The sequence below is a fragment of the Rhamphochromis sp. 'chilingali' genome (genome assembly GCF_963969265.1).
Source record: "Rhamphochromis sp. 'chilingali' genome assembly, chromosome: 2".
NCBI classification, from domain to species: Eukaryota; Metazoa; Chordata; class Actinopteri; order Cichliformes; family Cichlidae; genus Rhamphochromis; species Rhamphochromis sp. 'chilingali'.
In genome coordinates this window covers 65,065,590-65,082,662 of record NC_137930.1, presented here as the reverse complement: position 1 = coordinate 65,082,662, position 17,073 = coordinate 65,065,590, and the positions used below count along the sequence as shown (strand labels likewise).

At 38.1% G+C, this 17,073-nt stretch overlaps 2 protein-coding genes across 2 annotated transcripts in view; both read left to right on the top strand.

Annotated features, from left to right (window-relative positions):
* The window catches only part of LOC308384936 (receptor-type tyrosine-protein phosphatase eta-like), a 48,507-nt gene that overhangs the window by 16,341 nt on the left and 15,093 nt on the right, over positions 1 to 17,073 (top strand). Inside the window, exons 5-9 of the mRNA XM_080863612.1 lie at positions 7,654 to 7,914; positions 8,287 to 8,564; positions 14,967 to 15,042; positions 15,833 to 16,093; positions 16,466 to 16,714. Of these exons, the coding sequence (XP_080719738.1) occupies positions 7,654 to 7,914; positions 8,287 to 8,564; positions 14,967 to 15,042; positions 15,833 to 16,093; positions 16,466 to 16,714 (1,125 nt within the window). The remainder of the gene's footprint in view (positions 1 to 7,653; positions 7,915 to 8,286; positions 8,565 to 14,966; positions 15,043 to 15,832; positions 16,094 to 16,465; positions 16,715 to 17,073) is intronic.
* LOC308392239 (receptor-type tyrosine-protein phosphatase eta-like) lies at positions 2,138 to 5,481 on the top strand (the record flags this gene model as incomplete). Its single annotated transcript, XM_080875202.1, has 4 exons — positions 2,138 to 2,273; positions 3,750 to 4,010; positions 4,376 to 4,627; positions 5,399 to 5,481. 4 exons carry the CDS (start codon positions 2,138 to 2,140, stop codon positions 5,479 to 5,481), a joined length of 732 nt encoding a protein of 243 aa, XP_080731328.1.

The following is a 17,073-nucleotide window of genomic DNA, read 5'->3' as shown; positions in this document are numbered from 1 at the left end:
AATGTCACTGAGCTGACTCCTGGAGTGAACTACACTTTCACTGTCACAGCAGTGGCTGGAGATAACAGTACACAAAGTGACGTAGCAACACTTTCTCAATACACAAGTAAGATGAAGAGTATGACCATTTCTGATCTGGGGTCTCGTGCTCTGTACTGTGTCACTGTTTCATTTTATCTTGTAGTTTATTATTTGTCAACTTTTTAGGATAGTTTTTTTTCTAGTGAAGCAGTTACTTCAAAAATTATAGAAATTATTGTGACTTGAAAGACTTCAAATCTAAAAACACTTTTTATTCATGTGTGACATGGGTTTTTTGTTAAAAAGCATTTTATGATTTATTCACATATCCTCTCAGGTCTTTCTTAATTCAGTCCTCTTGGTTCTTACCTGTTGCAGTCACTGCTTATTTTTCTTGGCTCAGCAGTTCTTTTGTTTTCTTGTTCCTCCTCATGTACTCTCCACTCATAGAGTCTGAAGTAGTCATGAGTCTCTCTGTTGTTAACGTCACAACATCGTCAATTTTTGTGAGCTGGACTAAACCAGTGGGAAACAGCTTCTTCTATAAAGTACAGTGGACAAACTTCTCTGTAAATGTCAATGAGACATTTTATAATATTATTAACCTGACTGCTGGTGTCCAGTATGAAATAAATGTCACTGCAGTGGCTGGTGATGATAATTATACTGAAGGACAGAGTGCTACTGTCACCAACTACACAAGTAAGCGAGCATTTACATGTTTTCATACTGTGAATTAGTGACTGTCTGCTGAGAATATCTGGTAAAATAAGGAGTCTTCTATCATCATAAGATAAGTTAAATTGAAAGGAAAGTAGAAGAAGAAATCCAGATGTAGAAGAAGAAGCCCTTTGAAGTGAGAAGGTTGGATCTCTCACCGATGTGTCCTCATATAACAGCTGTAGTTGTGCTCACTCTGTGTTTGAGTAACAGCTCCAATAATGGTTTGCATTTCTTTTGTACGTCTAGTTTAGATCTTCCTCTGAACTTCCAGCTGCATGAAATGTTACAGGGTCAGCATGTTGCTGCTCGTGTGTTTTTACTGTAACTTTGAGACGGAGAAGACTTGAGCCAATATTTTAATTGTTACCCATGTAGTGACTTCTCCCTTACAGAGCCTGAAGTAGTCAGATTACTCAGTGTTACTGCTTTCACAACGTCCTCTGTATCACTGAAGTGGACTGAAGCAGAGGGAAACAGCTGCTTCTATCTTGTAGAGTGGACAGATAGACATTTAAATGAGAATCACAGTGTGAATATCACATAAATAACCATCAGTGCACTAACTGCCTGTATGCAGTACAGATTTAGAGTTACTGCAGTGGCTGGTGATGAGCAAACTACGGGAGCTGCAGAGTTAATTTCACTGTATACAAACAGGATGTGCAGGAATTCCCATGCATTTTTTGCTCAAATAAATTCTACAATGAATTAATGATTCAGTCTAAAAAATGATCAATCTGTCTCTATTAGTGTTGTATGTAACACAGGCCTTTAAGGTGGCAGATGGTTGCCACTACCTGAGCCTGTTTCTGCTGGAGGTTTCTTCCTGTTAAAAGGGAGTTTTACCTCCCTACAGTCGCCAAGTGCACAAAGGAGGCTGTTTGATTGTTGCCGTTTTCTCTCTTTTAGTGTAGGGTCTTTACTAAAGTGCTTTGAGCTAACTAATTTGGCTCTATTTAAAGAAGATAAAATTGAATAGAATTGACTTCTCATGCAATTACCCTCTACTCACAGAGCCTAAATTAGTCAGGGATCTCATTGTCACTGAAATGAAAAACTATGAGAGCTGCAGAGTTAATTTTACTGTATACACATAAGATATGCAGGAATTCAACATCTGAATGAATTTGATATCAATGTTTTTCAAATGCTGTCCCTTAGGTGTTCTTTACTAAATTTGCTTCATATTTGATGGTGTCATTTTCTAATTTTAAAATATATTTATGTCAGTTTTCGTGTTTTTGCATCTTCCTCTCTGTAACACACAGAACCTGAAAAAGTGAATGATCTTACTGTCAGTGAAACCAGGACGTCCTCTATATTTCTGAACTGGACTGAGCCACAGGGTCAAAGGTCATTCTATAGAGTAGAGTGGACAGATGGAACAATAAACATGAATAAGACTGTGACTGAAACTAAAGTAAATGTCACTGAGCTGACTCCTGGAGTGAACTACACTTTCACTGTCACAGCAGTGGCTGGAGATAACAGTACACAAAGTGACGTAGCAACACTTTCTCAATACACAAGTAAGATGAAGAGTATGACCATTTCTGATCTGGGGTCTCGTGCTCTGTACTGTGTCACTGTTTCATTTTTTATCTTGTAGTTTATTATTTGTCAACTTTTTAGGACAGTTTTTTTTTTCTAGTGAAGCAGTTACTTCAAAAATTATAGAAATTATTGTGACTTGAAAGACTTCAAATCTAAAAGCACTTTTTATCCATGAGTGACAAGTTTGTTTGTTTTTTACCAAATTAAGTTTTTGATTTATTCACATATCCTCTCAGGTCTTTCTTAATTCAGTCCTCTTGGTTCTTACCTGTTGCAGTCACTGCTTATTGTTCTTGGCTCAGCAGTTCTTTTGTTTTCTTGTTCCTCCTCATGTACTCTCCACTCATAGAGTCTGAAGTAGTCATGAGTCTCTCTGCTGTTAACGTCACAACATCGTCAATTTTTGTGAGCTGGACTAAACCAGTGGGAAACAGCTTCTTCTATAAAGTACAGTGGACAAACTTCTCTGTAAATGTCAATGAGACATTTTATAATATTATTAACCTGACTGCTGGTGTCCAGTATGAAATAAATGTCACTGCAGTGGCTGGTGATGATAATTATACTGAAGGACAGAGTGCTACTGTCACCAACTACACAAGTAAGCGAGCATTTACATGTTTTCATACTGTGAATTAGTGACTGTCTGCTGAGAATATCTGGTAAAATAAGGAGTCTTCTATCATCATAAGATAAGTTAAATTGAAAGGAAAGTAGAAGAAGAAATCCAGATGTAGAAGAAGAAGCCCTTTGAAGTGAGAAGGTTGGATCTCTCACCGATGTGTCCTCATATAACAGCTGTAGTTGTGCTCGCTCTGTGTTTGAGTAACAGCTCCAATAATGGTTTGCATTTCTTTTGTACGTCTAGTTTAGATCTTCCTCTGAACTTCCAGCTGCATGAAATGTTACAGGGTCAGCATGTTGCTGCTCGTGTGTTTTTACTGTAACTTTGAGACGGAGAAGACTTGAGCTGATATTTTAATTGTTACCCATGTAGTGACTTCTCCCTTACAGAGCCTGAAGTAGTCAGATTACTCAGTGTTACTGCTTTCACAACGTCCTCTGTATCACTGAAGTGGACTGAAGCAGAGGGAAACAGCTGCTTCTATCTTGTAGAGTGGACAGATAGACATTTAAATGAGAATCACAGTGTGAATATCACATAAATAACCATCAGTGCACTAACTGCCTGTATGCAGTACAGATTTAGAGTTTCTGCAGTGGCTGGTGATGAGCAAACTACAGGAGCTGCAGAGTTAATTTCACTGTATACAAACAGGATGTGCAGGAATTCAACTTCTGAATCAATTTGTAATCAGTGTTTTTCAAATGCTGTCCCTTAGGTGTTCTTTACTAAATTTGCAGCATATTTGATGGTGTCATTTTCTAAAGTTAAAATTATAGTAATCTTAGTGTTGTTATTTTTGCATCTTCCTCTCTGTAACACACAGAACCTGAAAAAGTGAATGATCTTACTGTCAGTGAAATCAGGACGTCCTCTATATTTCTGAACTGGACTGAGCCACAGGGTCAAAGGTCATTCTATAGAGTAGAGTGGACAGATGGAACAATAAACATGAATAAGACTGTGACTGAAACTAAAGTAAATGTCACTGAGCTGACTCCTGGAGTGAACTACACTTTCACTGTCACAGCAGTGGCTGGAGATAACAGTACACAAAGTGACGTAGCAACACTTTCTCAATACACAAGTAAGATGAAGAGTATGACCATTTCTGATCTGGGGTCTCGTGCTCTGTACTGTGTCACTGTTTCATTTTATCTTGTAGTTTATTATTTGTCAACTTTTTAGGATAGTTTTTTTTCTAGTGAAGCAGTTACTTCAAAAATTATAGAAATTATTGTGACTTGAAAGACTTCAAATCTAAAAACACTTTTTATTCATGTGTGACATGGGTTTTTTGTTAAAAAGCATTTTATGATTTATTCACATATCCTCTCAGGTCTTTCTTAATTCAGTTCTCTTGGTTCTTACCTGTTGCAGTCACTGCTTATTTTTCTTGGCTCAGCAGTTCTTTTGTTTTCTTGTTCCTCCTCATGTACTCTCCACTCATAGAGTCTGAAGTAGTCATGAGTCTCTCTGTTGTTAACGTCACAACATCGTCAATTTTTGTGAGCTGGACTAAACCAGTGGGAAACAGCTTCTTCTATAAAGTACAGTGGACAAACTTCTCTGTAAATGTCAATGAGACATTTTATAATATTATTAACCTGACTGCTGGTGTCCAGTATGAAATAAATGTCACTGCAGTGGCTGGTGATGATAATTATACTGAAGGACAGAGTGCTACTGTCACCAACTACACAAGTAAGCGAGCATTTACATGTTTTCATACTGTGAATTAGTGACTGTCTGCTGAGAATATCTGGTAAAATAAGGAGTCTTCTATCATCATAAGATAAGTTAAATTGAAAGGAAAGTAGAAGAAGAAATCCAGATGTAGAAGAAGAAGCCCTTTGAAGTGAGAAGGTTGGATCTCTCACCGATGTGTCCTCATATAACAGCTGTAGTTGTGCTCACTCTGTGTTTGAGTAACAGCTCCAATAATGGTTTGCATTTCTTTTGTACGTCTAGTTTAGATCTTCCTCTGAACTTCCAGCTGCATGAAATGTTACAGGGTCAGCATGTTGCTGCTCGTGTGTTTTTACTGTAACTTTGAGACGGAGAAGACTTGAGCCAATATTTTAATTGTTACCCATGTAGTGACTTCTCCCTTACAGAGCCTGAAGTAGTCAGATTACTCAGTGTTACTGCTTTCACAACGTCCTCTGTATCACTGAAGTGGACTGAAGCAGAGGGAAACAGCTGCTTCTATCTTGTAGAGTGGACAGATAGACATTTAAATGAGAATCACAGTGTGAATATCACATAAATAACCATCAGTGCACTAACTGCCTGTATGCAGTACAGATTTAGAGTTACTGCAGTGGCTGGTGATGAGCAAACTACAGGAGCTGCAGAGTTAATTTCACTGTATACAAACAGGATGTGCAGGAATTCCCATGCATTTTTTGCTCAAATAAATTCTACAATGAATTAATGATTCAGTCTAAAAAATGATCAATCTGTCTCTATTAGTGTTGTATGTAACACAGGCCTTTAAGGTGGCAGATGGTTGCCACTACCTGAGCCTGTTTCTGCTGGAGGTTTCTTCCTGTTAAAAGGGAGTTTTACCTCCCTACAGTCGCCAAGTGCACAAAGGAGGCTGTTTGATTGTTGCCGTTTTCTCTCTTTTAGTGTAGGGTCTTTACTAAAGTGCTTTGAGCTAACTAATTTGGCTCTATTTAAAGAAGATAAAATTGAATAGAATTGACTTCTCATGCAATTACCCTCTACTCACAGAGCCTAAATTAGTCAGGGATCTCATTGTCACTGAAATGAAAAACTATGAGAGCTGCAGAGTTAATTTTACTGTATACACATAAGATATGCAGGAATTCAACATCTGAATGAATTTGATATCAATGTTTTTCAAATGCTGTCCCTTAGGTGTTCTTTACTAAATTTGCTTCATATTTGATGGTGTCATTTTCTAATTTTAAAATATATTTATGTCAGTTTTCGTGTTTTTGCATCTTCCTCTCTGTAACACACAGAACCTGAAAAAGTGAATGATCTTACTGTCAGTGAAACCAGGACGTCCTCTATATTTCTGAACTGGACTGAGCCACAGGGTCAAAGGTCATTCTATAGAGTAGAGTGGACAGATGGAACAATAAACATGAATAAGACTGTGACTGAAACTAAAGTAAATGTCACTGAGCTGACTCCTGGAGTGAACTACACTTTCACTGTCACAGCAGTGGCTGGAGATAACAGTACACAAAGTGACGTAGCAACACTTTCTCAATACACAAGTAAGATGAAGAGTATGACCATTTCTGATCTGGGGTCTCGTGCTCTGTACTGTGTCACTGTTTCATTTTTTATCTTGTAGTTTATTATTTGTCAACTTTTTAGGACAGTTTTTTTTTTCTAGTGAAGCAGTTACTTCAAAAATTATAGAAATTATTGTGACTTGAAAGACTTCAAATCTAAAAGCACTTTTTATCCATGAGTGACAAGTTTGTTTGTTTTTTACCAAATTAAGTTTTTGATTTATTCACATATCCTCTCAGGTCTTTCTTAATTCAGTCCTCTTGGTTCTTACCTGTTGCAGTCACTGCTTATTGTTCTTGGCTCAGCAGTTCTTTTGTTTTCTTGTTCCTCCTCATGTACTCTCCACTCATAGAGTCTGAAGTAGTCATGAGTCTCTCTGCTGTTAACGTCACAACATCGTCAATTTTTGTGAGCTGGACTAAACCAGTGGGAAACAGCTTCTTCTATAAAGTACAGTGGACAAACTTCTCTGTAAATGTCAATGAGACATTTTATAATATTATTAACCTGACTGCTGGTGTCCAGTATGAAATAAATGTCACTGCAGTGGCTGGTGATGATAATTATACTGAAGGACAGAGTGCTACTGTCACCAACTACACAAGTAAGCGAGCATTTACATGTTTTCATACTGTGAATTAGTGACTGTCTGCTGAGGATATCTGGTAAAATAAGGAGTCTTCTATCATCATAAGATAAGTTAAATTGAAAGGAAAGTAGAAGAAGAAATCCAGATGTAGAAGAAGAAGCCCTTTGAAGTGAGAAGGTTGGATCTCTCACCGATGTGTCCTCATATAACAGCTGTAGTTGTGCTCACTCTGTGTTTGAGTAACAGCTCCAATAATGGTTTGCATTTCTTTTGTACGTCTAGTTTAGATCTTCCTCTGAACTTCCAGCTGCATGAAATGTTACAGGGTCAGCATGTTGCTGCTCGTGTGTTTTTACTGTAACTTTGAGACAGAGAAGACTTGAGCCAATATTTTAATTGTTACCCATGTAGTGACTTCTCCCTTACAGAGCCTGAAGTAGTCAGATTACTCAGTGTTACTGCTTTCACAACGTCCTCTGTATCACTGAAGTGGACTGAAGCAGAGGGAAACAGCTGCTTCTATCTTGTAGAGTGGACAGATAGACATTTAAATGAGAATCACAGTGTGAATAACACATAAATAACCATCAGTGCACTAACTGCCTGTATGCAGTACAGATTTAGAGTTTCTGCAGTGGCTGGTGATGAGCAAACTACAGGAGCTGCAGAGTTAATTTCACTGTATACAAACAGGATGTGCAGGAATTCAACTTCTGAATCAATTTGTAATCAGTGTTTTTCAAATGCTGTCCCTTAGGTGTTCTTTACTAAATTTGCAGCATATTTGATGGTGTCATTTTCTAAAGTTAAAATTATAGTAATCTTAGTGTTGTTATTTTTGCATCTTCCTCTCTGTAACACACAGAACCCGAGAAAGTGAATGATCTTACTGTCAGTGAAATCAGGACGTCCTCTATATTTCTGAACTGGACTGAGCCACAGGGTCAAAGGTCATTCTATAGAGTAGAGTGGACAGATGGAACAATAAACATGAATAAGACTGTGACTGAAACTAAAGTAAATGTCACTGAGCTGACTCCTGGAGTGAACTACACTTTCACTGTCACAGCAGTGGCTGGAGATAACAGTACACAAAGTGACGTAGCAACACTTTCTCAATACACAAGTAAGATGAAGAGTATGACCATTTCTGATCTGGGGTCTCGTGCTCTGTACTGTGTCACTGTTTCATTTTTTATCTTGTAGTTTATTATTTGTCAGCTTTTTAGGACAGTTTTTTTTTCTAGTGAAGCAGTTACTTCAAAAATTAATGAAATCCTTTTTACAGGAAGACTTCAAATCTAAAAGCACTTTTTATCCATGAGTGACATGTTTGTTTGTTTTTTACCAAATTAAGTTTTTGATTTATTCACATATCCTCTCAGGTCTTTCTTAATTCAGTCCTCTTGGTTCTTACCTGTTGCAGTCACTGCTTATTGTTCTTGGCTCAGCAGTTCTTTTGTTTTCTTGTTCCTCCTCATGTACTCTCCACTCATAGAGCCTGAAGTAGTCACGAGTCTCTCTGTTGTTAACGTCACAACATCGTCAATTTTTGTGAGCTGGACTAAACCAGTGGGAAACAGCTTCTTCTATAAAGTACAGTGGACGAACTTCTCTGTAAATGTCAGTGACACGTTTAAGATCATTACTAACCTGACTGCTGGTGTCCAGTATGAAATAAATGTCACTGCAGTGGCTGGTGATGGTTCTACTGAGGGACAGAGTGCTACTGTCACCAACTACACAAGTAAGCGAGCATTTACATGTTTTCATACTGTGAATTAGTGACTGTCTGCTGAGAATATCTGGTAAAATAAGGAGTCTTCTATCATCATAAGATAAGTTAAATTGAAAGGAAAGTAGAAGAAGAAATCCAGATGTAGAAGAAGAAGCCCTTTGAAGTGAGAAGGTTGGATCTCTCACCGATGTGTCCTCATATAACAGCTGTAGTTGTGCTCACTCTGTGTTTGAGTAACAGCTCCAATAATGGTTTGCATTTCTTTTGTACGTCTAGTTTAGATCTTCCTCTGAACTTCCAGCTGCATGAAATGTTACAGGGTCAGCATGTTGCTGCTCGTGTGTTTTTACTGTAACTTTGAGACGGAGAAGACTTGAGCCAATATTTTAATTGTTACCCATGTAGTGACTTCTCCCTTACAGAGCCTGAAGTAGTCAGATTACTCAGTGTTACTGCTTTCACAACGTCCTCTGTATCACTGAAGTGGACTGAAGCAGAGGGAAACAGCTGCTTCTATCTTGTAGAGTGGACAGATAGACATTTAAATGAGAATCACAGTGTGAATAACACATAAATAACCATCAGTGCACTAACTGCCTGTATGCAGTACAGATTTAGTTACTGCAGTGGCTGGTGATGAGCAAACTACGGGAGCTGCAGAGTTAATTTCACTGTATACAAACAGGATGTGCAGGAATTCCCATGCATTTTTTGCTCAAATAAATTCTACAATGAATTAATGATTCAGTCTAAAAAATGATCAATCTGTCTCTATTAGTGTTGTATGTAACACAGGCCTTTAAGGTGGCAGATGGTTGCCACTACCTGAGCCTGTTTCTGCTGGAGGTTTCTTCCTGTTAAAAGGGAGTTTTACCTCCCTACAGTCGCCAAGTGCACAAAGGAGGCTGTTTGATTGTTGCCGTTTTCTCTCTTTTAGTGTAGGGTCTTTACTAAAGTGCTTTGAGCTAACTAATTTGGCTCTATTTAAAGAAGATAAAATTGAATAGAATTGACTTCTCATGCAATTACCCTCTACTCACAGAGCCTAAATTAGTCAGGGATCTCATTGTCACTGAAATGAAAAACTATGAGAGCTGCAGAGTTAATTTTACTGTATACACATAAGATATGCAGGAATTCAACATCTGAATGAATTTGATATCAATGTTTTTCAAATGCTGTCCCTTAGGTGTTCTTTACTAAATTTGCTTCATATTTGATGGTGTCATTTTCTAATTTTAAAATATATTTATGTCAGTTTTCGTGTTTTTGCATCTTCCTCTCTGTAACACACAGAACCTGAAAAAGTGAATGATCTTACTGTCAGTGAAACCAGGACGTCCTCTATATTTCTGAACTGGACTGAGCCACAGGGTCAAAGGTCATTCTATAGAGTAGAGTGGACAGATGGAACAATAAACATGAATAAGACTGTGACTGAAACTAAAGTAAATGTCACTGAGCTGACTCCTGGAGTGAACTACACTTTCACTGTCACAGCAGTGGCTGGAGATAACAGTACACAAAGTGACGTAGCAACACTTTCTCAATACACAAGTAAGATGAAGAGTATGACCATTTCTGATCTGGGGTCTCGTGCTCTGTACTGTGTCACTGTTTCATTTTTTATCTTGTAGTTTATTATTTGTCAACTTTTTAGGACAGTTTTTTTTTCTAGTGAAGCAGTTACTTCAAAAATTAATGAAATCCTTTTTACAGGAAGACTTCAAATCTAAAAGCACTTTTTATCCATGAGTGACATGTTTGTTTGTTTTTTACCAAATTAAGTTTTTGATTTATTCACATATCCTCTCAGGTCTTTCTTAATTCAGTCCTCTTGGTTCTTACCTGTTGCAGTCACTGCTTATTGTTCTTGGCTCAGCAGTTCTTTTGTTTTCTTGTTCCTCCTCATGTACTCTCCACTCATAGAGCCTGAAGTAGTCACGAGTCTCTCTGTTGTTAACGTCACAACATCGTCAATTTTTGTGAGCTGGACTAAACCAGTGGGAAACAGCTTCTTCTATAAAGTACAGTGGACGAACTTCTCTGTAAATGTCAGTGACACGTTTAAGATCATTACTAACCTGACTGCTGGTGTCCAGTATGAAATAAATGTCACTGCAGTGGCTGGTGATGGTTCTACTGAGGGACAGAGTGCTACTGTCACCAACTACACAAGTAAGCGAGCATTTACATGTTTTCATACTGTGAATTAGTGACTGTCTGCTGAGAATATCTGGTAAAATAAGGAGTCTTCTATCATCATAAGATAAGTTAAATTGAAAGGAAAGTAGAAGAAGAAATCCAGATGTAGAAGAAGAAGCCCTTTGAAGTGAGAAGGTTGGATCTCTCACCGATGTGTCCTCATATAACAGCTGTAGTTGTGCTCACTCTGTGTTTGAGTAACAGCTCCAATAATGGTTTGCATTTCTTTTGTACGTCTAGTTTAGATCTTCCTCTGAACTTCCAGCTGCATGAAATGTTACAGGGTCAGCATGTTGCTGCTCGTGTGTTTTTACTGTAACTTTGAGACGGAGAAGACTTGAGCCAATATTTTAATTGTTACCCATGTAGTGACTTCTCCCTTACAGAGCCTGAAGTAGTCAGATTACTCAGTGTTACTGCTTTCACAACGTCCTCTGTATCACTGAAGTGGACTGAAGCAGAGGGAAACAGCTGCTTCTATCTTGTAGAGTGGACAGATAGACATTTAAATGAGAATCACAGTGTGAGTAACACATAAATAACCATCAGTGCACTAACTGCCTGTATGCAGTACAGATTTAGTTACTGCAGTGGCTGGTGATGAGCAAACTACGGGAGCTGCAGAGTTAATTTCACTGTATACAAACAGGATGTGCAGGAATTCCCATGCATTTTTTGCTCAAATAAATTCTACAATGAATTAATGATTCAGTCTAAAAAATGATCAATCTGTCTCTATTAGTGTTGTATGTAACACAGGCCTTTAAGGTGGCAGATGGTTGCCACTACCTGAGCCTGTTTCTGCTGGAGGTTTCTTCCTGTTAAAAGGGAGTTTTACCTCCCTACAGTCGCCAAGTGCACAAAGGAGGCTGTTTGATTGTTGCCGTTTTCTCTCTTTTAGTGTAGGGTCTTTACTAAAGTGCTTTGAGCTAACTAATTTGGCTCTATTTAAAGAAGATAAAATTGAATAGAATTGACTTCTCATGCAATTACCCTCTACTCACAGAGCCTAAATTAGTCAGGGATCTCATTGTCACTGAAATGAAAAACTATGAGAGCTGCAGAGTTAATTTTACTGTATACACATAAGATATGCAGGAATTCAACATCTGAATGAATTTGATATCAATGTTTTTCAAATGCTGTCCCTTAGGTGTTCTTTACTAAATTTGCTTCATATTTGATGGTGTCATTTTCTAATTTTAAAATATATTTATGTCAGTTTTCGTGTTTTTGCATCTTCCTCTCTGTAACACACAGAACCTGAAAAAGTGAATGATCTTACTGTCAGTGAAACCAGGACGTCCTCTATATTTCTGAACTGGACTGAGCCACAGGGTCAAAGGTCATTCTATAGAGTAGAGTGGACAGATGGAACAATAAACATGAATAAGACTGTGACTGAAACTAAAGTAAATGTCACTGAGCTGACTCCTGGAGTGAACTACACTTTCACTGTCACAGCAGTGGCTGGAGATAACAGTACACAAAGTGACGTAGCAACACTTTCTCAATACACAAGTAAGATGAAGAGTATGACCATTTCTGATCTGGGGTCTCGTGCTCTGTACTGTGTCACTGTTTCATTTTTTATCTTGTAGTTTATTATTTGTCAGCTTTTTAGGACAGTTTTTTTTTCTAGTGAAGCAGTTACTTCAAAAATTAATGAAATCCTTTTTACAGGAAGACTTCAAATCTAAAAACACTTTTTATCCATGAGTGACATGTTTGTTTGTTTTTTACCAAATTAAGTTTTTGATTTATTCACATATCCTCTCAGGTCTTTCTTAATTCAGTCCTCTTGGTTCTTACCTGTTGCAGTCACTGCTTATTGTTCTTGGCTCAGCAGTTCTTTTGTTTTCTTGTTCCTCCTCATGTACTCTCCACTCATAGAGCCTGAAGTAGTCACGAGTCTCTCTGTTGTTAACGTCACAACATCGTCAATTTTTGTGAGCTGGACTAAACCAGTGGGAAACAGCTTCTTCTATAAAGTACAGTGGACGAACTTCTCTGTAAATGTCAGTGACACGTTTAAGATCATTACTAACCTGACTGCTGGTGTCCAGTATGAAATAAATGTCACTGCAGTGGCTGGTGATGGTTCTACTGAGGGACAGAGTGCTACTGTCACCAACTACACAAGTAAGCGAGCATTTACATGTTTTCATACTGTGAATTAGTGACTGTCTGCTGAGAATATCTGGTAAAATAAGGAGTCTTCTATCATCATAAGATAAGTTAAATTGAAAGGAAAGTAGAAGAAGAAATCCAGATGTAGAAGAAGAAGCCCTTTGAAGTGAGAAGGTTGGATCTCTCACCGATGTGTCCTCATATAACAGCTGTAGTTGTGCTCACTCTGTGTTTGAGTAACAGCTCCAATAATGGTTTGCATTTCTTTTGTACGTCTAGTTTAGATCTTCCTCTGAACTTCCAGCTGCATGAAATGTTACAGGGTCAGCATGTTGCTGCTCGTGTGTTTTTACTGTAACTTTGAGACGGAGAAGACTTGAGCCAATATTTTAATTGTTACCCATGTAGTGACTTCTCCCTTACAGAGCCTGAAGTAGTCAGATTACTCAGTGTTACTGCTTTCACAACGTCCTCTGTATCACTGAAGTGGACTGAAGCAGAGGGAAACAGCTGCTTCTATCTTGTAGAGTGGACAGATAGACATTTAAATGAGAATCACAGTGTGAATAACACATAAATAACCATCAGTGCACTAACTGCCTGTATGCAGTACAGATTTAGTTACTGCAGTGGCTGGTGATGAGCAAACTACGGGAGCTGCAGAGTTAATTTCACTGTATACAAACAGGATGTGCAGGAATTCCCATGCATTTTTTGCTCAAATAAATTCTACAATGAATTAATGATTCAGTCTAAAAAATGATCAATCTGTCTCTATTAGTGTTGTATGTAACACAGGCCTTTAAGGTGGCAGATGGTTGCCACTACCTGAGCCTGTTTCTGCTGGAGGTTTCTTCCTGTTAAAAGGGAGTTTTACCTCCCTACAGTCGCCAAGTGCACAAAGGAGGCTGTTTGATTGTTGCCGTTTTCTCTCTTTTAGTGTAGGGTCTTTACTAAAGTGCTTTGAGCTAACTAATTTGGCTCTATTTAAAGAAGATAAAATTGAATAGAATTGACTTCTCATGCAATTACCCTCTACTCACAGAGCCTAAATTAGTCAGGGATCTCATTGTCACTGAAATGAAAAACTATGAGAGCTGCAGAGTTAATTTTACTGTATACACATAAGATATGCAGGAATTCAACATCTGAATGAATTTGATATCAATGTTTTTCAAATGCTGTCCCTTAGGTGTTCTTTACTAAATTTGCTTCATATTTGATGGTGTCATTTTCTAATTTTAAAATATATTTATGTCAGTTTTCGTGTTTTTGCATCTTCCTCTCTGTAACACACAGAACCTGAAAAAGTGAATGATCTTACTGTCAGTGAAACCAGGACGTCCTCTATATTTCTGAACTGGACTGAGCCACAGGGTCAAAGGTCATTCTATAGAGTAGAGTGGACAGATGGAACAATAAACATGAATAAGACTGTGACTGAAACTAAAGTAAATGTCACTGAGCTGACTCCTGGAGTGAACTACACTTTCACTGTCACAGCAGTGGCTGGAGATAACAATACACAAAGTGACGTAGCAACACTTTCTCAATACACAAGTAAGATGAAGAGTATGACCATTTCTGATCTGGGGTCTCGTGCTCTGTACTGTGTCACTGTTTCATTTTTTATCTTGTAGTTTATTATTTGTCAGCTTTTTAGGACAGTTTTTTTTTCTAGTGAAGCAGTTACTTCAAAAATTAATGAAATCCTTTTTACAGGAAGACTTCAAATCTAAAAGCACTTTTTATCCATGAGTGACATGTTTGTTTGTTTTTTACCAAATTAAGTTTTTGATTTATTCACATATCCTCTCAGGTCTTTCTTAATTCAGTCCTCTTGGTTCTTACCTGTTGCAGTCACTGCTTATTGTTCTTGGCTCAGCAGTTCTTTTGTTTTCTTGTTCCTCCTCATGTACTCTCCACTCATAGAGCCTGAAGTAGTCACGAGTCTCTCTGTTGTTAACGTCACAACATCGTCTATGTTTGTGAGCTGGACTAAACCAGTGGGAAACAGCTTCTTCTATAAAGTACAGTGGACAAACTTCTCTGTAAATGTCAGTGACACGTTTAAGATCATTACTAACCTGACTGCTGGTGTCCAGTATGAAATAAATGTCACTGCAGTGGCTGGTGATGGTTCTACTGAGGGACAGAGTGCTACTGTCACCAACTACACAAGTAAGCGAGCATTTACATGTTTTCATACTGTGAATTAGTGACTGTCTGCTGAGAATATCTGGTAAAATAAGGAGTCTTCTATCATCATAAGATAAGTTAAATTGAAAGGAAAGTAGAAGAAGAAATCCAGATGTAGAAGAAGAAGCCCTTTGAAGTGAGAAGGTTGGATCTCTCACCGATGTGTCCTCATATAACAGCTGTAGTTGTGCTCACTCTGTGTTTGAGTAACAGCTCCAATAATGGTTTGCATTTCTTTTGTACGTCTAGTTTAGAGCTTCCTCTGAACTTCCAGCTGCATGAAATGTTACAGGGTCAGCATGTTGCTGCTCGTGTGTTTTTACTGTAACTTTGAGACGGAGAAGACTTGAGCCAATATTTTAATTGTTACCCATGTAGTGACTTCTCCCTTACAGAGCCTGAAGTAGTCAGATTACTCAGTGTTACTGCTTTCACAACATCCTCTGTATCACTGAAGTGGACTGAAGCAGAGGGAAACAGCTGCTTCTATCTTGTAGAGTGGACAGATAGACATTTAAATGAGAATCACAGTGTGAATATCACATAAATAACCATCAGTGCACTAACTGCCTGTATGCAGTACAGATTTAGAGTTACTGCAGTGGCTGGTGATGAGCAAACTACGGGAGCTGCAGAGTTAATTTCACTGTATACAAACAGGATGTGCAGGAATTCAACTTCTGAATCAATTTGTAATCAATGTTTTTCAAATGCTGTCAGTGTTTTTCTCTCAATCTTGTTATTTTTGCATCTTCCTCTCTGTAACTCACAGAACCCGAGAAAGTGAATGATCTTACTGTCAGTGAAACCAGGACGTCCTCTATATTTCTGAACTGGACTGAGCCACAGGGTCAAAGGTCATTCTATAGAGTAGAGTGGACAGATGGAACAATAAACATGAATAAGACTGTGACTGAAACTAAAGTAAATGTCACTGAGCTGACTCCTGGAGTGAACTACACTTTCACTGTCACAGCAGTGGCTGGAGATAACAGTACACAAAGTGACGTAGCAACACTTTCTCAATACACAAGTAAGATGAAGAGTATGACCATTTCTGATCTGGGGTCTCGTGCTCTGTACTGTGTCACTGTTTCATTTTTTATCTTGTAGTTTATTATTTGTCAACTTTTTAGGACAGTTTTTTTTTCTAGTGAAGCAGTTACTTCAAAAATTAATGAAATCCTTTTTACAGGAAGACTTCAAATCTAAAAGCACTTTTTATCCATGAGTGACAAGTTTGTTTGTTTTTTACCAAATTAAGTTTTTGATTTATTCACATATCCTCTCAGGTTCTCCTTAATTCAGTCCTCTTGGTTCTTACCTGTTGCAGTCACTGCTTATTGTTCTTGTTCTAACAGTTCTTTTGTTTTCTTGTTCCTCCTCATGTACTCTCCACTCATAGAGCCTGAAGTAGTCACGAGTCTCTCTGCTGTTAACATCACAACATCGTCTATGTTTGTGAGCTGGACTAAACCAGTGGGAAACAGCTTCTTCTATAAAGTACAGTGGACGAACTTCTCTGTAAATGTCAGTGACACGTTTAAGATCATTACTAACCTGACTGCTGGTGTCCAGTATGAAATAAATGTCACTGCAGTGGCTGGTGATGGTTCTACTGAGGGACAGAGTGCTACTGTCACCAACTACACAAGTAAGCGAGCATTTACATGTTTTCATACTGTGAATTAGTGACTGTCTGCTGAGAATATCTGGTAAAATAAGGAGTCTTCTATCATCATAAGATAAGTTAAATTGAAAGGAAAGTAGAAGAAGAAATCCAGATGTAGAAGAAGAAGCCCTTTGAAGTGAGAAGGTTGGATCTCTCACCGATGTGTCCTCATATAACAGCTGTAGTTGTGCTCACTCTGTGTTTGAGTAACAGCTCCAATAATGGTTTGCATTTCTTTCGTACGTCTAGTTTAGATCTTCCTCTGAACTTCCAGCTGCATGAAATGTTACAGGGTCAGCATGTTGCTGCTCGTGTGTTTTTACTGTAACTTTGAGACAGAG